Source organism: Streptopelia decaocto, assembly GCF_964273445.1.
Source record: "Streptopelia decaocto genome assembly, chromosome: 1".
Taxonomy (NCBI): domain Eukaryota; kingdom Metazoa; phylum Chordata; class Aves; order Columbiformes; family Columbidae; genus Streptopelia; species Streptopelia decaocto.
This window is the reverse complement of record NC_138663.1, coordinates 13,391,465-13,415,078: the sequence shown is the minus strand read 5'-3', so window position 1 is coordinate 13,415,078 and position 23,614 is coordinate 13,391,465. Positions and strand designations below refer to the sequence as shown.

At 36.6% G+C, this 23,614-nt stretch overlaps 1 protein-coding gene across 5 annotated transcripts in view; it reads right to left on the bottom strand.

Moving 5' to 3' along the window:
- MAGI2 (membrane associated guanylate kinase, WW and PDZ domain containing 2) overlaps positions 1-23,614 on the bottom strand; it is a 741,411-nt gene that overhangs the window by 72,803 nt on the left and 644,994 nt on the right. For all 5 annotated transcript variants that reach the window (XM_082044483.1, XM_082044484.1, XM_082044485.1 and 2 more), the window contains exons 11-12: positions 18,706-18,737; positions 13,878-14,067 (exon numbers count right to left, since the gene is read on the bottom strand). In XM_082044483.1, coding sequence (XP_081900609.1) covers positions 13,878-14,067; positions 18,706-18,737 — 222 coding nt within the window. The remainder of the gene's footprint in view (positions 1-13,877; positions 14,068-18,705; positions 18,738-23,614) is intronic.

The window sequence follows — 23,614 nt, the reverse complement described above, 5'->3', positions numbered from 1 at the left end:
GTAATGTATCTTTTAAGTACTCCATTTGCAGGTAATACCTTCAATAAGAGTTTTAATGAAAGCTATAATTATAAGCCTTTGACTCCTAGGGTTTAAATTGAAAGCTAACATCATTAACTTGAACTCCTTAATGCTACTCCATTTAAGTCTCAACAGCTTTATGAATCATTAAAATTGTGCTTCCATATGCCTGTGTAACTTGCCTGTAAACATACATTCTGCCCTGGAATATATCTGTTCAGGAATGTACTGCTCTTTAAAAGCCAATTTCTTATAAAAGTGTCTTTAGGTTCATTTGAAAGAGACAGTTGCTTTGGATCTTGATACCCTCAAAATATAAAAGAGACATTTTGAATAAAATTTCAAATCATATAAAGCGAAACAATAAGGAGCTAAAGGACTAAGAAGTGGTCTATTTTGACTATTGCTTTGTCTGCATGTTCAGCGATGCTTTAGACTCATCACCCAAAGCAGGACAGTGATTAACAAGATGACCTTTCGTACAGCTTGCACTCTGGCCTACAAATTGTGACAGCTTTTGGCCAATGTGAGCTAGTTGCTAAACCCAAAAGACAGAACGGAATGAGTAAGTTTACTTCAGCAAACTGTAGTGTCTCCTGTTGTGTCTTCTTTCCTCAGGAGGGAAGGGACTACAGATGGCTTAAACACAGTATTTCAGTGACTGATTTACAGATACCTCCCAGAGCCATCAGTGGACACCTCACAAACTGCAGAGTTGGGCAGATCCCAGGTTTAATCTGGATTAAAGCTGATTCAGTTTTAGTCAAGTCTTGCAAAGATAGACACAGAACTACATGCAATGGCAATATACCATGACTATGCAATAAAAATCCTCTCTGGACAGAAGGACAGTGATGCTCTTGTGCTTTAATGCTTCTTGGGTTCCCCCCCTATCTGGGACTAGAAAGTGCATTGTTTCAGCAATGTATATCTGTATAAGTGAGACTGAATCACAAATATTTCAGTTGGAAATAGAAAATTATTACTTTTCCCTTCCAACTTGCTTCTCCTATCTTTAGAAGACAAATGCAAAAAAATTTCTAACAGGTTATTACCCTGACTTTTTTCAAATTATTTGATAAGTGTCCCAACAGTGCATAAAAGAACAAGTTTGTGCACGTACAGTGTGTTAACTTAATGTAAAGATTGTTTCAAAGTTGTGAGAGGCAAAGGAATTTTAAGATGAGAGCGATACTTTATCTTCACATGATCTGCTGTGCCAAGGTATAACAAGGATGGAGCTCAGTACTAGGGAGAGGACTTTGTAGACAGACACAGTGGGATCATCATTTATAGCCCAGGTCTAACACTCAAAGGCGCTGCTTCCAGCAGCGTGTCACAAGCCAAGAACTGCCTTTATTTGCACACACATGAATGAATATACACAGTTGGGAACACATTAAGAAAGTGTGAGAATATCAGGGTGTGAAGAATACATACTCTGGCATACTGAGATGAAAACTTCCCCCATGTACATGCATTGACAAAGCTCATCCAAATCAACATTGGCACCAGACACCAAAATAAGAGGTACCATTTTTTTAAAAAGAGGCTGATTTCTACATGGAATGGAAGAGGTAAGCTCTGTTGACCATGAAAAGGTTTAGGCTAAAAATACTGTATATGAGCATATTTTTTAATCAGTTCTAACACAGTTTGGAAACCTTTGGATAAACCAACCACACCATCGTGCTTGTTCAGAAGCGCCTTCCCTCCCAAAGAGCTGGAAGTCTATGGAATCCATTTTCTGCCAACTCTTATCAGGTCATTGAAAATTATTTTTAAAAAATAATGTTATTTTCCGTTCCACCTAGCAAACAAAACATAGAACTGGAAGGAATCCCTGGGTCATCTAGTCTAGCTCTCTGTTAATGCAAGTCTCTGCAAGCACACAGCACACAGACCTTTCCAGTAAAGACACAGACAAAGAAGACACTGTTTGTCGTCTTTGTCACTAGGTCACCTGCCTCATTCAGAATTTTCACTAATGGACTGCACATCATTATTTACTTACTTTTTGACGGTAATATTGCACTATCGCCAGTGACTGACTAGCACACTTAAAGTATTTCCTCCAGTGCTGTTTCTGTTTGTTTCAGCTTTTGTGCTTGGTATGATACGACACCATTGGCTGCACTGACCAGCTCTCCATTGGTCTGGAGAAAACTATACCATAGAGACCAGAAGTTGTATGTCTAAGTGCAGACCTGATTTCCACCCTTAGATTTTGTGCTTAGGACATTATTGAAAAGCTCTCCATTAATGCTACCCTTTCAGTCCAGAAACTGTTCTTTTGGTAGAATTGCTTATCTTCTTTCTAGCTATTCTTCTTTACATTTTGTGCTAAGCACTGTCTTCTCAAGGGTAGCATGGAAGTCCATCAACTATAACTGGCATTTTGTAAAATGTCAAGTTGAAGTCTAGATTGACTAAACATGCATTGCTTTTTTGGTGCAAAAAATCTGTTATAAGGTTAGTCAATTTTTGGTAGACTTCTTTTGCATTAGGTCTCAGCTTATCTCTATATCACCAGTCTTTAATCAAAAATACGTTTGAAAGTCTCACTGATGATGAAATATCTTTTTTTCCTGTTTCCTAAAGACACACAAGTTGTTCACTACCATGTGTTTTTACTTCAGAACCTCATGCTTGGTAGATATGCTAAAAGTCCCCACTACTATGTGGCAGCAGTTTCAATATTCGTGAATGTACATCAATCAAGTATTCTCATCCATATAAATAATTACATTTCCTCTGATATTTCTTCAGTTCTTGCTTCTCTATGATTCTGATACTTTTTTTTTTGTTAGGTTTGTTAGGTAAACTAAACCTTTTCTTGCAGGAACAGATTTTCCATTGATCATACAAAGAAAATGACCTATACCAACAGGAAAATGACACTCCTGTTCTTTGCAATATACTGCAAACTGTTGGTTAATACAACCTCATCATGAAAAAAAATAAATAAATTATTTTTTCTGTTTGTAAGCTAGATTAGCACCTTGTAGTTCATGCCAGGCATGAAGAAATGAACAGGTTTGCAGACATGGGAGTCAAGCCAAAACTAGAGTTAGTATAGTCTTTTGTACAGTTTGCTCTTCCTTCGAGTCAACTTAATACACCTGAATGTCTCATCTCCTACAAGTTTCATTGAAAGGAGAGTTGCAGCTTAAAGTCAACATTTCTGATCATATAATATGGGTATCCTGTGCAAGAATAACAATGTTCCCTGTTCTCCCTTGCCTACCTGTACATTTATATTAGTAAAAGAATTTTAGATTTGCCTGCTAGTAACTTCATTGTCTTTTTTATAGTTATAGCATTTTGTTTCTTCTTTTTGTGTAAAGGAAAACTTTCTTAACTGATCATTTGGTCTAGAAGAGAAAAAAAAATACAACATTTTGCTATGTTACAAAACCAGCTGGCTCCTCCATGAATTTGGGAATGGTATTGGATAAGTTGTGATTCGCCTATTGTTGCGCAGTGAGGATGGTAAAGAGCATTGGGAAATTCTGTTGTCTGTTTCCTGAACTGTGAGGAATGTGCTTTAAATGTAAAAGTACCAGAATAGATTGTTACTGAACAACAGTGAGATCTCATAGGTAAAGATGTGATTATCAACTCTTAGCTACATTTCTGTATTGCATTCATCTTGATTCCTAGGTGAATTATGCAATGATAAGTGTACATGCAGTTGTTTCTTAAAAGTATGTAGAGAAAATATATCCCTGAAGACGATTAATTAATTTTCTGTATGAGTCAAGTTGCACAAGTGCTATGTGATTTTTATAGTGATAAACCTGGTGTTTGCGGTGATGCTGTATATTCTGATATTTTTTATTATTATTGTTAAATCTGTTCTGTATTGCAATTAAAACAAGGATGAAGAGCTTTGTTGTAGTAATTTTACAGTTTTTCTGGGTGTACTCTACTTTCCTGCTAAAAGTAAAAATTAATTTGGACTTCTTTGCTGAAGATGATGAAGGTTTTTGTTCCATATAAATTATTACTGTGAATTGTGAATTGTGGTTGACATAAATCTACAATAGCTTTTTATCTGAGATTCAGTTGCTCCTGAAAGATGTGAAAAGATTGAAAACAGTGACGGGTCTGCTGCTCTCTGACACGAGTAGCTTTTTAAAAAAACACAGACATTTCCTCTTGGGTGTTTATAGAGAGGGAAAACTGGTAAAGACTTCAGTATAAAAATCAGCAAAGCAAAAAAAAACCCTGAAAAATAGAATTGGTGTGATAACAGAGTTATTCAATATATAAACCCTACTGGGATGTGCAAAACTAGCCCAATATCATATTCAAGTTAGGATGTCTGTCCAACCTGTGTAGGACTAGAAAAAACAGGATTGTCAAACCAGCCTGTTTTAACTGTTCACTTAACATGATCACATTGGGAAATCAGGTACTGCTGGTTTTTAAACAGGTCCATTGCCACTTTACAAGACCAATCTTGATTCAAACACCACAAAAGCTACTATTTTTGAAAGTTTTTGCTTTTAGGTGTTTACAGAACAAGATACAGCTATGGGAGCAAGGAATGGCTTGATCTGCCTAATACATTTATTCTGTTCTTTTACAAATAAAGACCAAAGTAACTTCAGTTTTACACAAAATACTGCTTAAGCTTAAATTTAGGTATGAAGTATAGATCTATTTTTATGTTAAAAAACTGAACACTAAAGTATGAAAGCACACATGAAACATCGTAAAACATACACAAAGACTGCCTGAAGAAAAATACTTTTCCTTGCTCAAAATGATTTACCTTGCTCAAAAAAGATTTATAGTTATCATTCTATACCCCACAAAGTTCATACAAAAATAAAATGGTGACCGAGCTGTCATGACTGGCAATTATCTAGAAAAATGATTAAATAAAGAAGAATAACTAAAACATAAAATGGAGGACAATTGGTTTACAGAACAATGAAGGCTGAAGAATACTTGCCAGAGGAATCCGCTCGAAAACCAGTCCTGGGCAGCACTTGTTCTGAATAGGAAAATGGGGAATTAAAGATGAAATACATTTCTCAAGTTATTTAAAGATGCAGCATCAATTTCTCTGCTGTGTTTTGAATTACTGAAGTGCAATTTCTACTTTTTATTGCCTTCTTTCTTGTTTTTTTACTCCTCCCCTCCTTCCTCACTTCCTCGGTGTATGTGTTCTGCCTAGACATATACCTGCCTGTCCATTTCTATGTGGAGGGAAACAGATGGTGAGATGGTAATGTTCCTTTAACATAACATAGGTTATGATGAAGTTAAAACCGTTAATGTGTTTAAAATTGTGTAAGTTAAATATAATGTTTGTTCTTATTGAAGTACAGCAATAAAAGGGAAAATTTAATGGCTGTGTTTAGATGACTGCTTTTATTCATCTAAATTGCAAAATGTCTTTTATTATCAAGAAGAGCAAGATTTTGCTGGAGGGATGTATGTTGCCAATAACAACAACTGCTTGTAAGTTAAGGCAAATGCAGGTAAACCCATTTAACCTACTTTTCACCTGCTGTGTTAGGAGTTGTGTCATGCGGGCTATGGTGTTTTACTTTGTAGGTGGCTGCACATCTTTGCTTTGGTGGTTAAAAGAGGTAATTTCTTCACACACTTCAGATTTTGTAAAGCGATTTGTGATCCTTCAGGATGAGAGGTGATACCTAAATGTAAATTATTCCACCAGCACAACTCTTGAAAGCCAGAGCCTTTGAAACTGATGCTGCTCCACTGGAAACTTGGAGAAATGATTTTTTTACTCACATCCCTTCAAGATTTTAGTGGGATTCTTAAAAGAGACAGAGCTATTTTAATGTATAGAAAGCTATTTCATTTTTATAGTCTCGATTAGCTTTTATTTTTGAAAGGACCCAAGCCTTTTCTGTTGGTCATCTAGCTGGAATTACTCTTTTGAGCTGCTGTAAGATTGGTTCATTCTGTGCTCCGATTTCTGCTTGCATTCACAGAATCACAGCATCACGGAATTTTTGTGGTTGGAATGCACCTCTGGAGATCATCTAGTCCAACCCACCTGCTAAAGCAGGTTCACCAGAGCAGATCACACAGGAATGTGTCCAGGCGGGTTTGAATGTCTCCAGAGAAGGAGATTTCACAACCTCTCTGGGCAGCCTGTTCCAGGGCTCTGGCACCCTCAAAGTAAAGAAGTTTCTCCTCATATTCAGATGTAACCTCCTGTGCTTCAGTCTGTGCTCATTGGCCCTCACTCTAATATCCCTCAAGCAGCAAAATGGCCTCAAGCAGCAAAATGAAAGAAGCACAAATGTCCTCAAACTGTGACAGATTGGGGAACAACTTGCTGTGTTAAGATAGTCACGTATCTTAAGTGAGTTAGCAGTATCTTTCTTGTAAACTGTTTTTTGTGGTCAAGCAGAAGTGCCTGTCAAAGCTAATCTTATTAAGCTTGATCTGGCTTTTGTTCTTGGAGAGATGTCTTTTATTTGCCTTGCAGAACTTCATGTAGTGTCTCATGGTGTTAATTATCAACTCATAATCAACCATTATGAAATCTACCATTTTTTTTTATTGCAGTTTAGAAATTCACACATATGGAGCTTGGAACTTTGCTGTGCTGAAGATGTTGAATCAAGCCTTAAAGTTCTTAAACACAAAACCTAAGTGCAGACCTGTATTTTTGACAAATACAGCAAAGCAATGTTCATTTTAGGAAGAATCTACTATCAGCAGTCTGGTTCTGTGTGCAGTACCTGATATTTGTAATTATGTCACTGGCACTTTAAAAAACAGAATATAATCTTTAAATTGCTGGCTCATTTAATAGGCAACTGTAAGCAGCTAGTCAAAAACTTCAGAAGTGGAAAGATCTGTGAAGAACATTTAACATACAAGAAGGGGCTTTATTAGCAATGTATTCCTATATGAAATACTGAAATATAGGTAGTTATTTTCAAAACTGATATAGTTCTGGGCTCAAAGACCCTATGGAACAGCAACTTCTAAGTGAAGAGGAAGGACCCCTTGGACTGGTCCTCAACCAAGCAACCAGTATGTGCACATCCTGGTGCCCTGTATCTGCTGAGAACAAACTGATTGAACTGGTGACTTTACCAAAACACTGAGACAGACACTCCAGCAAGATCTGTTTTATAAAAACCTGTCAATTAGATTTTGTAGGAAACTAATCTTTACACAAAACAATTTGAAACTTTCCATTCGCTTATTATTAAATTAATTTGGGCATTTTCTAAACTTTGACTAAGTTACACCTCATCTCTTAGGAAATGAGGCAGCAGAAGGCATGTTTGGAGACATCCAGACTACCCAAAACTGTGACCATGAAGAGGCATTCGAAGTGCAGAAGTCTTTAAAATGTTGAGATAAGGAATGAAATAATTGCAAAGTAGAGCTTGAGTAAATAACAAAAAAACTGGTAGAATGGCTGCATTAATTTTTCTAGTTCAGCTAACCTGTCCTAGAAACAAGAATCAGGAAAGTAAAACTAAGAAGCCTTCTTCTGAACTGGTACTTGTATATAAGTGTAACTGAAACGAATCTGCACCATGGGGATTGCTCTATGTACTCTAAAGAATGAGGATGCAGCTGTGGATTTCAAAGGTTCTTTCTATACTTCAAGATTTCTTCCATATCAGATGAATGCAAAGTCAAGGTTAATTTTGCCATTAGAAGATAGAAGAGTAAAAAGCTTGCACATTTGGCTTCATGCTTAATCTACAATAAATTACACTCATGGTTTTGAAAGTGAAAGCTGCAAAATACTTGTGAAAACAGATAAACAATAAACAAGACCTGGGATACAATCCTGACTTAACTGGAACCAATGGCGAAAATATCAGACTTTTTAGCTGGCAGATACAGCCCTAGGAGCACAGTTCACCTACAACATTACACAAGGGTACTCTTATTTGCAAAACGGAGTCACTGGTATTCTCTGGAGGAATGAAACTAGTACTAGGAACCATTTATTTTTCTGCATCTGAGTCCTAGCTGTGCTTAGGTAAATAGGAGTTTTACAAATGAGCAGAATGAATATGATCATACTGCAACGTCCTTTCCAAACCTGGGCAAGCAGCAGTTTGAAACAGCACACAGGCAATGAATTTTCCATGCGCTTGTGACCAATTCCCCAATGGTTGCATGTTAGTTTTCTTAAATTATTATTTTGACTTCTTAAGTACACCCTATCACTTTGCAGATGAAAATCTATTTGTATACATTGTAGTAAAGTGTAAATTGTTTAAGAGAAAGGAATACTGCATCTTTAATACTGCCATCAGTTGTAAAACTGACACTTCACATTAGTGTAGGCTGTTTGGGACCTACTTTGCAATCCAGCAATCAAAATCACTTTACATCCACAGTACTGTGATGATGTTAGTCTCATGATTTCATTTGAAAATGCTTTTGGTTTCCCTGTCAGTTCTTATAACCAACAAATCCATTTTGTCATGGCGAGTAACTCTTTCTGCAGTGATGAACAGTACAAAATTATTTGATGGTGGTCTGTTAAAATGTATCTCCTTTTGTTATGTATCATACCTTATTAAAAAAAAAAAGGTTACATTAATTTAGTAATGTAAGTTCTTAGACCTTCTCTATGCTATTGCTTGGGATAGCAATAGATGCAAGCAAAACAACGACCTGTACTGTCTAGAAATTACTTTGAGAAATTACCTTCGAGAAATTACCTTCATATAATTCAATTGCTCATGGTCAAGGAGCAGTTTGATGATAATATGTAATAATTAGTAATTTCCCAATACTCTTTTATTTACTAAGTGAAGACAGGCATGTCTTTACTGGTACAAAGGGCAGTAACTGCTGAACAGAAGTATTGAAAGTATGGCAAACTGAGCTCAAGGAATATTTGAAACTAGAACCTAATTTTCTAAATTTGTAGTCCCAAACCCTTTACCCATTCAAATAAATACTTTCTACCTCTAGAATACTTCAGAATACTGTGTATTTAACACTAGCATAGTGCTGTATATACATACATATGCACACATATGTATATACCTTTTTAAAGCACCATAACCAAAATGTGAATTTTTTTTTAGACTAGAGGTGAGCAAAAATGGGAAAAATTGTTACAGGCAAAATTTTTGTTAGAAAAATACTGTCTGAAAAAAATGCATTAACAGTTATGTGAAAAATTTCCTTCCATTTTTAAGACTGTAACTGTGTAGGACTTCAGACAACAGGCATTGACAAGAAAATCCTGCTTAGTTGTAGACCATGCAATAGAACCTCTCAGGTGATCATTCATTCAGTTCTATATAACTAGCATTTTTTTATGTTCCACAAGTATCATGTTTAGGAAACCCTGATGGTCTTTGTATTTTTCTGCAAGAATGGTATTTTCAGAGTTACAGATTATGATTAAGTATAATGCTGTCTGACAAATCTTTCCTATTTTTGATACTTTAATACCTGATCTGAATACCCACAGTGGTATTTCAGATGAAAAGTATCCTGTGAATATGTATTGAAATACTTGTCTATGACCCTTAGAGAAAGTTATTCATAAGTCTGCATAAGAAAACACCCTTATTTTATGAAGGCTAATAACGCATTATGTTAATACATGGGCTATTTACATGTCTCACAGTTGTTGGTGGACTGTGCTTTTTGGTTCTTTTCCAATTTGTCTAACTATCTGGCAGAAAAAAATGTACAGAGCATAAGACAGATGATGGATTACAAAGGAATTTGGGGAATTCGTGATACCATGGTCAGAGGAGAAAATAACATGGGGGATTTTGAAGGAAGGAACCTTTGTTATTCCAGTAAAAGGTGGAACTGTAATTATTCAGTTTTCACTTTTAATGAGAGCTTATCACTGGCTTAACTCATTCTTCCTACTGGCATTTCTGTGTCACATCACCAGTCTTGGTCTAATACACTCACTGAAGGACAAATGTAACCTTTTGTTTTACTGCTTTCTTCGAAGGAATATAAACCTGAATTTATATTATACATTTTATAACTACAGAAATACTATAGCATTATGACGCCCAACAGTTCTGTGTCCCTGTTTGCCTAATGTCTTCCTGCACAGGCCCCTGAACAAAGTTTGTTATAAACTGTGTATTTACAACAAACAGTATTCAATATAACATACAGGACAGGATAAAGAAAATGTTAAATTCAGGAGAATGAGTTCTGCCAATGGCCGCTGTGGAGCTCCATTTACAGCTCTAACAACTGGTGCATATCAAGTCTCATAATTTTTTTGTTAATATTTTTTGTTAATAATTTTGTTAATTTTGTTAATAATTCCTGATCTGATGTTCCATCTTCTAGCTCTTGTACCAAGCTTCCATGGATACCAGCAGAGTCACACTGTCAATTACATCCCAAGAGTTGTTGTAAGGAGAAAGAAGTTAAAGGATTGCCTTTAAGACATCTAAAATTTATAGTTGGATGTAAAAAGGAAAAATAATTCAGTTGTTTGAGCAGGTCTGCTCCTCCATTTCTGAGTTTTGAAAAATAATGTAACAGCAGAAAGCTTGGTAGGTTCTCTTTACCAAAGAGAAGAAATAAGTGGAGGGGAAAAATACCAACCAACAAGAATCAGAGGGAGGGAGAGACATAGGTCCAGAAAAGAAAGAGAACAATATAATTTCCCTTCTTTTACTTTTAGGCAACTGGTTTGGATGATGTGATGCTCTTCAACAGTCTTTGCAAACACTTTATTCTCCTTTTTGGCTACTTGGAGCTATTGAGCAGAGTTGATGGGTGACAGCAGGAGCAGGTGAGAGCTAACAGGTAGGATCTGACAGGTAATAGCTAACTAGTGACAAATAATTTTCCAAGGAGCTACGACTTAAAAAATATAGTTGCACTCCACTTCTGTACTAATGGATCATTTGATTTGTCTCAAATCTGTATTGGTAGAACTGCCTCTATGGAACTGTTTTCAGTGAGAAAGCAATAGTCCTTTTTAATTCCTATGTGATCATTAAAAATTGAAATCTCTCTATCGCACAGGGTCAGGCAGGTCCTTGACATGTCTGAGGTGGAAAGACATTCCTGTACAATTAAAATCTTGCCTTTCCATGGAGACTTTGTGTTTGAAGCCCCTTTCTAGCTATCATTAGGTAGGGATGAGCATACCTAGTGGCAAGAGCAAAAGCTTGTGAATCAGGCTTCTTGGGCTTCTTGCTCTGCTTTGAGTCGTGTGGCTTGTGCTCCTCACAGAACTATGCTGTGATGCATAACTGACTCATCTCCCTGACACAGAAGCAGGAGGATTTGATAAGGTCCTGGTGAGTGCTGTAGTGAGATCCTCTGATAAAAGGATCTACAGAAATTCAGAGGTCTAGCAGTACGAAAAGGAACTGTTTAGTAACAGTCTCACTGTGAGAGAAACAAAAAATCTAGCACTATGTCTTTCTTTTTGAGTTTTCCAGGTCATAATTGTTCACTTCTTTGCACTATTTTTAGAAGATTAACCTCTTTCTTTTCTGGTCTTGCCAGCAGATAAGGCAGACTTGCTTTGAGATAAGAAGTACTTAAAAAAATCTGAAAGTAGCTGAACTTTTTCTGTACACTTTAAGGGTATGTCTTTACTGAAGATAACAAACCGGACACAGCCATATGGTAGGAAACTGTATTATCTTGAAACTCTCCCTCCCATATACTCAATTTAGATGACAATTTCTTGACTCAGTAATGGATTTTCTGCCTGTTGTTCCTCTCACTTCAGGAAACACTAGCACTACGTAGAGAATAAAAGCAATCAAAGGCTTGACAAATTGAATTTTCTAAAATGTGTGGTTATGGCATTCAAGAAACAAAAATCTCAGGGAGAAAAGAGATGTTTGGAGGCAGTTATTTAAGACCAAGGAATATGAATATGTGCAGAAGAGATCTGGTTGGAATCAAGAACTAGAGAAAATGTTCAAAGGATACCAGTGTCAGAAGACAAGAAATTAAAGCTTTCAGGATTAGCTGAAAGATCAGGACACTGCTGGAAATCTAGGAGGAGTGGTTACCATACTCTTGTTTTTTATCTCTCACTTTCTTTTTTTGGGCCTAACAGCTTCATGATTTTTAATTCTTATTTTGTCTGGATTTAATTCTTATTTTGTCTTTGGCTGAAAAAGGCTTGTGTACTATTTCCAGTTGCCTCTTGAACAGAATTCAAATGCAATTAAACCATTTAAACACAGGCTTTAGCCTAACTCCAACCTACAAGTTAACAGCTCTTCCCTTGGTGTAGAACATGCTCCTCAACACAGCAGATTATATCAGTAAAAGACTGGAGTTTCTGTTGATCAAGAAAGAGGTGCAATTCAGGGACTACGTTAGAGTTAACTTAGAGCTGATGAGAAAAAACTTGGTGTTCCTTCATCCTATCCATCCTGCTGGGGACTGGAAATACCAAAAAAAATCAGGAGATGCTGATGCTATGGTTAAAGAGCCAAGGAAAGTAACAGCATCACCAACCCCATATCTGGGACAATAACGTAGAATCACAGAATCATGGAACCATTTTGGTTGGAAAAGACATTTAAGATCACTGAGTCCAACCATAAACTTAACACTGCCTAGTCCCATGAAACCACGTCCCTAAGTACCACACTGTCATGTCTTTTAAACACCTCCAGGGATGGTGACTCACCCACTTCCCTGGGCAGCCTGTTCCAATGCTTGATTAGCCTTTTGATGAATACATTGTTCCTAATATCCAATCTAAACCACTTCTGGCGCAACTTGAGGCCATTTCCTCTTGTCCTATCACTTGTTACTTGGGGAGAACGGACTGATACCCACATCACTACAACCTCCTTTCAGGTAGCTGTAGACAGTGATAAGGCCTCCCCTCAGCCTCCTGTTCTCCAGGCTGAACAGCCCCAGTTCCCTCAGCTGCTCCTCATCAAACTTGTGCTCTAGACCTTTTGCCACTTTGCCTATCCCTTTGCACATTCAAGAAATTTGTACCTTGCAGATCATGGATTATGATAGTTTATGTTTATCTCTGTCTCAGGGACCAGCCAATATTAATGGGCTAATCTGGATCAGCTGCAGTGCAGTATTTTATGTGTAATTTATAAAGTAATTTGGTCTATAGGCTGAAGTAATTTATGAAATTAATTGAAAGGTGGCATGTTCAAGTAATAATTGCTATGAAAAAGCTTTAATTAAACAAACAAACTACTTTGAGGCTCTGATGTTAATAAGTGTAAAATCTCTGTACAATTTAGAATAAAGTTTTCAGCTAAAACGTTATTTATGATAAGGAGTATATAAGTTTAACCCCTTTTATACTTGTGGAAGATATATGGTACACCACTCAAAAACAAGAAAAATAAAATCAAGATGGTAATCTTGATGGCTCAGAACCGTTTTGTATAGATCTTCAAATAGTACTTATTAGTGCTATGGGTTTCCTTCTAACTACTGAAGACAATGTGAAAACTTGCCCAAGTAATTTTTATAAAAACAAAAAAATCTGTAATTTCTTTAATAAATCTCACTTTAAAGTGAAAGTAAGGGAAAGAATTCTGTATTGATAAATTCACATCCTCCTATTGGTTAACTATGAAGAAAAATAGCACAGTAAAATGTGGTGGCATATATACTGTTCTTCACTAAGGACTTAACAATCAGAATGAAGAGAGTAAAAATATAAGGGAAAATACCTTCAGAATCTACGCAAGATCTAGGAAAATGTATAAGTGTTGAATTTTCGAATAATTTATAATGGCCTCTATTACTAGGATTATAGTTGCTTTCTTTAAATTACAAAAGATAATTATGGAAATTATGTCAGCAGTGACACATTCACAGGCAAAAGCTTAAAGTATTAAATGGTCAGCAGGGTGAACAGTGCTTTCACTTACGCCTACTTTCATAAATAGCTCTTGATTTCTCATACAGCTCATATGGGTCAGGTTTTCGTGGATCAAAGGCCTCTGTTGAATCGGGAAATGAACTCCTATGAACAGCGGGTGGATAGGGAATATTCTGTGGCATAGCTGGAGCCGATAGGCTTGTTTGAGGGCTGCCTTGATTCTCCCATCGTTCCATCACCTGGAATAAAAACATACAGGGAATAAAGATAAAGTTTTGCCAAAATTGTGACTTCCACAGTGAGACCCAAGACGTTGATTTAAGTTAAAGATGCATTTTGTAAAATTAGCAAGTCCCTTTGCTGCCTTTTGAGATGAAAGGTGTGTGTTGTGCTGTTTATAAAATGATGTACTTAAATTTACTTGTCAATTTGTTGCTCATGGGAAGATGTGATCTTTCTTGGATAGTATGATCCCATATGGATTAGGGTCGAACGTTACCCTTGAGACATGTTTAATGCCTTTCCCAGCATGTGCTGAGCTGTTGGAAGTTATTGTGCTAGTGGCAGAATCTATGGGTCTGTGAAGATATAGTTATCAGATTCATCAAAACACATAACTGAAATTAGTGTTTAACAAAGAAGTGGCCAGATTGGGTAGCAACTGAATGATCTTAATGCTGTATCTTTTGAGAACGCATTAAAAAAGCTAGCTGTCCAAGGAGAAGCAGATTACTGTAACTGAGCAGAATTCACAGCTTCAGTTGAAATAAAAAAAAAAGGGGGACCATTATTGCAGCAGGTATTTGAACATCTAGTGATAGCTGAAAGTTCAATGGTAAACCACAGAACGCAATGAGAAAAAAGTGAGCATTAGCCTGATGAAGTCTTTTTCATTTCTTACTGTTTCTTTCTTATACAAAAATTACATTGGCACCCTCCAACTAAACTCCCAAGCACGGGACAAGCTTTTCAACTCTTCCAGACCATTTAGAGTAGAGAAGTACACAGCAGTTTATTATCTATGCATGAAAGCCACTTCAGTCCATGTTTTCTACAAGACTGCCCTTAGTGGTCTCACAAGTACATCAAGGCAGAAAAGACATAATACAATAGATTGCACAAAAGATGACTTGGGTAATCTGCATTTTTCTTTCTGAAGGAATTGGCTACTAATTAAATTGCATTAGCAAATATATTTGAAGAGGCTAAGTTAAACAAAACACAAATGTTTATCCCAGGAAAAGAATATTTGTCTTTTGCTGTGATCGCTCCTGAAGCAAAGTGTGGTAAAGACTTCACAACAGTACGTGCTTGCACGTAAGCCAACAATCAGTTAATTATACAAAAAATGACCCTTGGAAACATTGTGAACTGTAATTAAGTACCACCAACTTCTAGTGTTTTATCAGCAGTGCCTTATCAAAGATGATCGCAGGTTTACAGTAAGTTTGCTCTACAAATTCTGTGATTAACCTTTGCCTTTAGTTCCTGGATTTCAGAAGATGTTTGGCTCAGCAGGCAGGCTTTGCTCTCTGTTCTGATGATTAACAGCATCAGGCTTTTTGCATACTGAGTTTGTGTGGACTGCAGATGTTTTAGAGTCCTCCTGGTGAACATGCTGAGTAACTATCACTCTGTACATCCCAGGTGATCTGACACTTGGCTTCATACTTCAAAATAAATAGAATATGGATATTGACCATTTTAAATTGTTGAGGACCTCATTCTTTATAGAGATTAGTGTTACAAATCAATCTGTGCTTCTGTCAGAGTTTCAGCAGTAAGTAGGGCTGGTTCATTAGAAACAATGAAGAAAGATCTCGGTATCTCAGTCAATCATAGGATGACTCTCACGCACTAGTATGCATTTGGTATGATATCTAAGTTGAGAAGTGTTATGAAGTGCTAATGATGAAGATATGGAATACTGTATTCAATATTCACCAATGTTGTTCGAGAAAGACACATTTATTTTGAGTCATATACACAAGATGGCAACTAGGATGTGATATAAGAGGGAACTATAGATATGTAGATCCTGTGTGATACACTGATATATGGACATACCTGAGTTACCATCAAAATAGCTTAGGTACAGGAAAGTACCTAGGGTACCCTCGGATACCCTTTATACCAAGATAAACTCATCCTCTTTGTTGGGCAAAGTAGCCTATGTTGTAAATCACCTGAATGTCACTATAATACTTCTGATAGCTCTTCTGGATCTAAAGGAATCTAAAGGAATTATCTCAGGTATATATACAAAAATATACAGTATATCATTGTATCGTGGAAGTGTAAATTCAAAGGTCTACAGAAACAAACCTGATTATGACCCCTATATCTAAATAGGAAAGGAGAACTGGGCTCAATATATGCTCCTTATGATCAAGGAAAATAATGGAGAATTATGTTTAGGTTTTACCTTCAGAAGAATCTAAAAAATAATAAAAGTCAGTGAAACCAAACTATTTATCTTATTGCTATGAAGCAGAAAGACATGTGGGGTCCTGTCTATCTAGAAGTGAAGTTTTCCTAACTTCTTGGTCAGTGCCAGAGAAATAGAACACTTACCTCTTTCAAAATGTGAAACTAAATAAAATTAAAATATTTAAAGAATGCTTTAAAAAGAGAAAGGAAAATATAATTATCTTTGATGAGCAAAGTTTTCCCTGGAGGAAGAACAAGAAACTGGAGATCAATTGGCAAAACCCTACTGGGTCCCATATGTCTAACTCTTGCTTGCTGGTTAGCTCTACATCTTCAAGAGTGAAATTAAAAAGCAAGGAAAACATTCTTACTTGTGGGTAATACTGCTAGCATAGATAGTTATATGAACAGATAAACACAAATTGAATTATATATTCCCAAACCTGTATCAAATAGTTAAATAGTTACATAGTGTTTTGCAGTGCGAGTTATCATAATGTCAGCTCACAGAGGAAGGTGCTCCTGGAAATGAGTAAGCATGGTATTGAGTGCAGGGCATCAAATCTAAGTCAGGGTAATGGTTTGGTGACATTGCTCAAGTTAATTTTGTACTAATCAAATTGTATTACATGTGATATATATAATAGATGCACTATATACATAGAAAACACAGAAAATTTCTATCAGCCCAGGTTACTCTGGGATGTTGAGCACACTAGGATGCAGTGAACACCATCCTTAAGCCTCTGCCTCAGGGAGAGGAGCTTGTCTCTTCTCCTCTTCCAGCCAATGGCCCATGGTCCCCTTTTTGCTATAAAGAATGGTGGGTGCTTCTCCTCTGTGTAGCCAGAGAGGTGAGGGGGCAGCAATAGTCACCCACGCAGAGAAGAAACCTGCGTTTGGGCTATCTACAGTTTTTCTTTCCCATTACACACCTACAGGGCTGTTCTGGGGTGCTGGGAAGGCTTTCTGAACCTGCTGGTGCTGGCCTGATTGCTTCCGACTGTCTGCAGACAGTCAGTGCTTCAGGGGCACCTCGTTTCAATCTTATCTTCACATCTTGGGCACTAGAGATCTATGTCTGATCATTTCTCTAGTTAAAGTGCTGACAGAGGAATTGCATACTACCTTTGTAAACTCTCCTGCTGAGACTATTTCAAATAAACTAGCTGTCAGTGGTTAGCCTGCATGCAGGTATGGTATCTGCAAACAGTGGTGTTATGTTATTTTGTGGGCCCTGGTTTCCTCAGACTGTTGCATGAAAAACTGCATCACTTGGGTTGTTTATCCAGATTCTGATTATCGGCAAGTGCTACTTGAGTATGAACTACTATACTGTTTATATAACAAAAGTGTGCAAAATATCATCAACAATATGCTGATGTTTATATATTTGGTGCATATGTAAAGAAGGTGAGCATTGACAGTTGCGTCAGCTGATTAATCAGTTGCTATTCATATTTGACAGGCTACACAAATTATTTTGGTATGCATTAAGTGTGTTATGATCAATATGAGAGGATGTGAAGTTGTCCAGATTCAACATACCACCCCACTCCACCATACCACTCCAAAACATAAGAAAGGTATAAATCCTGTAAAAAAATATTGCTATTGTTATTTCTATTCCTCTCAGAAGCCTTCAGGCAGAGACAGGGCTTTTTTTGTCCTTTACACGCCTCTGATGAGAGACAGGCATTGCTTTAAGATCTTTACATCTAAATAAAAAAGCCAAATTAAAAAATCCAAAACAAACCAGACAACCAAAAAAAATAGATTATGATTTCTTTTTACACTGTGAATGTTGTCACAACTTCAAAAATGATATCATGTGGCATCAACAGAATACATACAGTCACTGCTTACAGGTCTTACAGTAGCAAAGGTCTTCATAACTTGGGATTTAATGTCAAAATCATAGAAACATAGAAATATTGCTTAGAAGGCACCTCAGTAAGTTACCTAGTTCAAGCTCTCACCTGAAGTGTGACTATTTCCAGCTCTAGAACTACTAATGCAGGAAAGAGTAACAATCACTTTAAGGATGTTAAGCTCAATCCACTTGTAAACCAGAAAAAGTGCAGGTTGTCCATTGCAAAGAGTTTACCAACGAGAAGGCCAGCTAGACTAGCCTCACTGCTGAGGCCTTCTGCTGCCTTCTCCTCCAGACCCCTCACTTTTGATCCACTGCATTTCTGGTTCTTGACACTCATCTTAACAGCGAGACGTTCCTTTCTCCAGACCCCTGCTGGCAGACTCCAAGTCAATAGATTTGCAGAGCTTGTTAGTGAGGCCACCCCTGATGCTGTCTCACCTAGAGCTGGGGCACTGCTGAGAGGTATCTCATGAGCTGCGAACAGGAGGGTTATGTGAAAGTCTACAGAAATTTGCTTTGAATGACACTCATCAAATGATGCCGATGTGTATAATTTTGAAAGGGAACTTACAGGCTTTGGAGTTTTCCATGGAGAAAAGAAACCTGAAACAAACAAAAAATAACATTAGCAGATTTTTCTGATGCATAAAGAGTGGAGGCTAAGTGGTGCCTATACTCCCATTCTCATTCACGTCTACAGATAATATTGGTATATATGAAAATTTTCTACACACAAAGGGTGAAAACAAAAACCACACGGGATAATTTCTAAAAAAATATATGCATATATATATTTGTATATATATACACATAAATATGCAAGTGGAGCTATTGAGATCATTGCCATACTTTACAAACAGCATGGAATTAGGTTGAAATTAAAACAACTTAAAAAAAGGACTTCCAATTGTCTTGGTGGACATTGGATAAGACACCAAATGACCTGGTATTGATGTGTCAAATGCAGTTGCACCTTTAAGAAGAAGCAATGCAGATCATCCCATCAAGAAAACCTAATAATACAAGAGATTTTTTTAGAAGAAAGATGTTGAAAAAAACCCCAAACCTGTTTTATCAGTCTAGATAAGGTAGCCAAGTCTTGGAAGGGTTGCTTGTTTTGATATTGTTCTGTTTTTTTTGTCATAGTTAGCAAGTGGTCAGACATTACCTCTACACAACTGGTTATCATCTCCTATTCCTTGGCCATTGAGTGACTGATAACTTACTTTAGTGACTCATGAATTTCAACTATTGTAGCTTACAAATGTTTGGAACTCTCCTTTTCGTAAATGGAGACAATTTGAACAGTCATTGTAAACACAGCTCTTGTGCAGCACAACATTAAAAAGCTTAGAAAATATTAAATAAAAAGAAGCATTTCAAAGGATATTGGGTCACATGTTTTAAAGTATCAGCTTTCAGCATAGCTTTCATTAAAAAACTCAGTCTCGGTTTAATAGCAGGTAAAAAAAAAATAAGTATGTGGACCTTCCTAGGTAAGATTGAAAGCTAATAACAAAGAGCTCATTTGTTTTGTCAGAAGCAGAAATGGGGCTTAAATTGAGACATCTACTAGGAAGGCTACTCGTTCATTCAGAAAATGAATGAAGCTGTAAGAGTAGTACTTCTTTTTCTAAGGTGAGTCTAGAAAAAAATTAAAATCACGAGAACACTAAAGAAGTATTTTTCTATAGGCAAATCACAATAGGAATTATATTTGTGTAATATATATATATATATATAATGCATGTGAGGTTCCTAGAATTGGGTGATAATGAGATATTTTTTTCTGTCATGATATCAAATTCATTTAGACTGAAAAATTCTTGTAGTGAAAAAGCACTTGAGCTGTTTGCAGAGAAACACTGGCTGTTTTCTAATGCTGATGTTTAAGCTATTAGTGCTTTTAAACGAAAAATATATTGGGAAAAGTAATCATGGAAAGGTTTATGTTTACTGACTCTACAGCATCTGGATAAAAATGGCTATATTAAAAAGTAGACAGATTTCATCTACAAGTTCAAGTTGAGATAATAGACATCAAGGCTTGTAAATCACCTTTAGTATTAAAGATTCTGTAGTAGAAACTTATTAAATAATTTCTTGGATGGATGGCTACCTTTGTATTACCTGCTATTGTTATGTATAGCTAATAAGAGTGAAAGTTAAAAAGTATTTTCCCTCTCTAAGCTAAAGATAAGATTTGAAGCTTGCAAGGTTTGCTGAAAGGTATCTGAAATCAATGTACTACACTGATTTGGTGTTTGGGAAAAACTGGTAGAGGTAACACTCCCTCCTCACTGGTACTGGTGTGCTTCCCATAACTCATAGGCAGCAAAAATTACTCAAGGTCAAATTGAACTGCCATTTTTTCCTGTTTACTTACTGTCTCCACCTAACAATATGTTTTTCTGGAGTTATCAGAATTTTTTGTCATTGACTAAAAATATGATATGCATTCATAAATCAAATACATAATGAGACATAAATCAAGATTTTTTTTAAAACCCTCTCAATTTAAAAAACTCAGTTATTCACCCAAATAAGGAGAACATGGACTTATATTTAGCTTGGAGGTTATGGGCACAGACTGCAACATATAAATGACAACATTTACACTCAAAACAAATAAAAGACCATATTTATTCACACAGCATGAAATTATGTTAAGAAAACTGATAGGTATAGGATGCCACAGAAGTAAAAGACCCAAAGCAAAATTTTAAAAAAGTATTGGATATCCATATGTGTACAAAAGCATGTTAGAAGCTAAAATTGCTAAAGGTAACAAACCTTGAAGCTGATATTGAAATCCATTCTTCAGATTTAAATTCAGCTATTAGACCAAGACCTCACATAAGATGAGATGGTGCTAGACTAAATAGATCAAGGTCTAGTTCCATTAAGGAAACTCTTATGTCTTTCATGTATTTCATGGTAATTTTAATTTTGCCTCACATAAGATCTGTATTCTTAGCCAAACTAAACACCCTTTTTCCCAATCTAAACAAAACTGAACTTTAGACAACGTATGGTGTTATCTGTTATTCAACATGTCCAAAATAATCCCTAATATTTAAATACATGCAACCTTTGCTGCAAATTCAAGAATTTAAGAGCATAATGCATACGTAGTATATTGTAAGTGTAACTGAAACTTCACATGAAAAAACATAAAAGCAAAATGCACCTTCCTGTGTATTCTGCATGTTCCCTTCAAATTTTCACCTTTAAATATTGTTCTGCATTCTGCGTGGGATCAAATCCGCTACATGTTGAAAATTACGGCTCGGAAATGCACCTGTAGAATGTATCTTAATAATGTGTATGTAGTGCATACTCAACAGTGTTGGCCACCTGCAGCCACATCTACAGTAGGCAACAAGAAGCAGTGGATTTTCACCTAGTTTGACCTCACTTCACAACACCAAGTTTCCCCTTGACTTTCTGGCACTGGTTCATTACGTGCTGTGAAATTTCCTGGCCAGAGACAGAGAGACCACACCTGAACAACAGCCACCAGCAGACTGGCAGCAATTCAGTACTGACTCAGAGGCAAGACTGGAATTTGTGCTCTGAAGGGTGCAGTTTCTGCTGAGTATTAATCCAGTCCTAAGAGTGCTCAGCCTTCTAATCAATTAACATCTAACTAGGCATGCATACTGGATAAGGTCTTATAATCTCCTTATCTCACTTCCAGACCTCCACTTTTCCCTCCCCAGACTCCCAACTACATCTATCCAACTTCTCCTACTGTCCAACTTCTGATGTCTTCTATAAAAGCATGAGTAGCTGAGAATATTATATACATGTACATATAAACAACCCTCACCTACTTATTCACATATACTTTTAAAATCTGAAATAATAAAAGTCAACTTAGATCCACCTAAAAATACTTCATGCAGTCTGTTCTTCCCATGAGTGGCTTTCTGCTCCCCCATGTGCCTGACAGCCACCCCTTCTCATAGCAGCTTCACCACATAAGTCGTGGTTCACTTTCTGAAGACTCACATATCTTTCTATTTGTTTTAAATAATTTTCTAGTAACACTCTGTGTAAAGGCAGCAGTACAGGTCTGAATTCATTTTGGAGAGTGGGGTTACTGGCTTCTGTCAAAGAGCGACCACCACCACGCACCAAGATGCCAGCAGGAAAATACTATAGTTACAATGTGGTGTATTGTAATGTTATGCGTAAGCATGTGAGGATAAAATACATAACCTCATATGCTTCTCCAAAGTTAGTTTTGAGAATACAATGATTTATTTTTCAGTGTTGACCACTTGAAATGTAATGCGGTACAGCTGTTGGTGGCTGACACCTTTATTGAAATTTTAATGTTTTGTTTTAAATAAATAAGCTGAGGTACAGTAACAACCATATGCTTTTTAAAAATCAGAACGACATTTTCTCATAAAGAAGTGTTAGAAAAATTATTGTTGACATTGCTTTTTACATTATATTCACCACCTTCCAAAATGAGCTTCCCTGGAAATCAGAGAAGTGATGGTTTCAATGTTGTAACTGCTAAAAACCACCAGTGACGGAAAAGAGATTTTGGATTCAAGTGTATTTGTGGGAAAAAAGAACCTTTTTTTTTCACATCAAGGCAAATTCCAGCTTCAGGTTACTGTACTTCTCCTTTTTGATGAAGATATCCTATAACAAAAGACAACTCACATCACATTCATTGTGTCTATTTCTCCTTATATACAAATTTAAGTATGCTTTTGTCATAAAATATGCTTACAGATTTCACATGCCTTACACTTCAGCCAGTATTTATTGTTGGAAAGTTTAGCTTTCTAAAAGCAGCTTATCAGACAGGACTTAGAGCATTTGCAAGATAGAGTCCTGATTTGTTTAGTTTTGTTTGATTTTGTTTTGTTTTGTTTCTTAATAACAATCTGAATTCATCATATTATGCAATATCAGTAATACAAAACCAGCATTTGGTTATTAGTCTGCTGCCATGTACATGCTTTTCATTACATTTTCATCTCCTTTATTCTTTTCCACTAGATAAACCTGTATCCTCACTGTTTTGTATTGATTCCTGGAAAAGATCTTATGATATTGTAAAATCACAAGTAACTAACGTAGGTGTTGCTCAACCACAGGACCTTTAATGACGTTCACCTCTGTGGCAGGTGTATATGTATAATTAAACTGAAGCCTGGGAACAGTTTGATTTCTGCAGTGATGGCGTGTGGTAGTGCTGCAGGGAGGAACTCAACAGCATCAAAGATAAAGCCCTTTCATCCAAAGCAACGTTCAGTGTCCATCAACTCCTCTCCACATCACTTGTCACACTGATGATACAGCAAGTGTTTTGCCCATTAGCTTTTTCTGGGCTTCTTATTTTGTGTGTGTGTGCTATAAAAGCCTTGCTGCATATGGCTTCCTGAGCAAAGCTGTCCCAAGCACTGCACAGACCTTTCTCACGTAGATGCTTGGAAGTCAACGAACAGATGGCT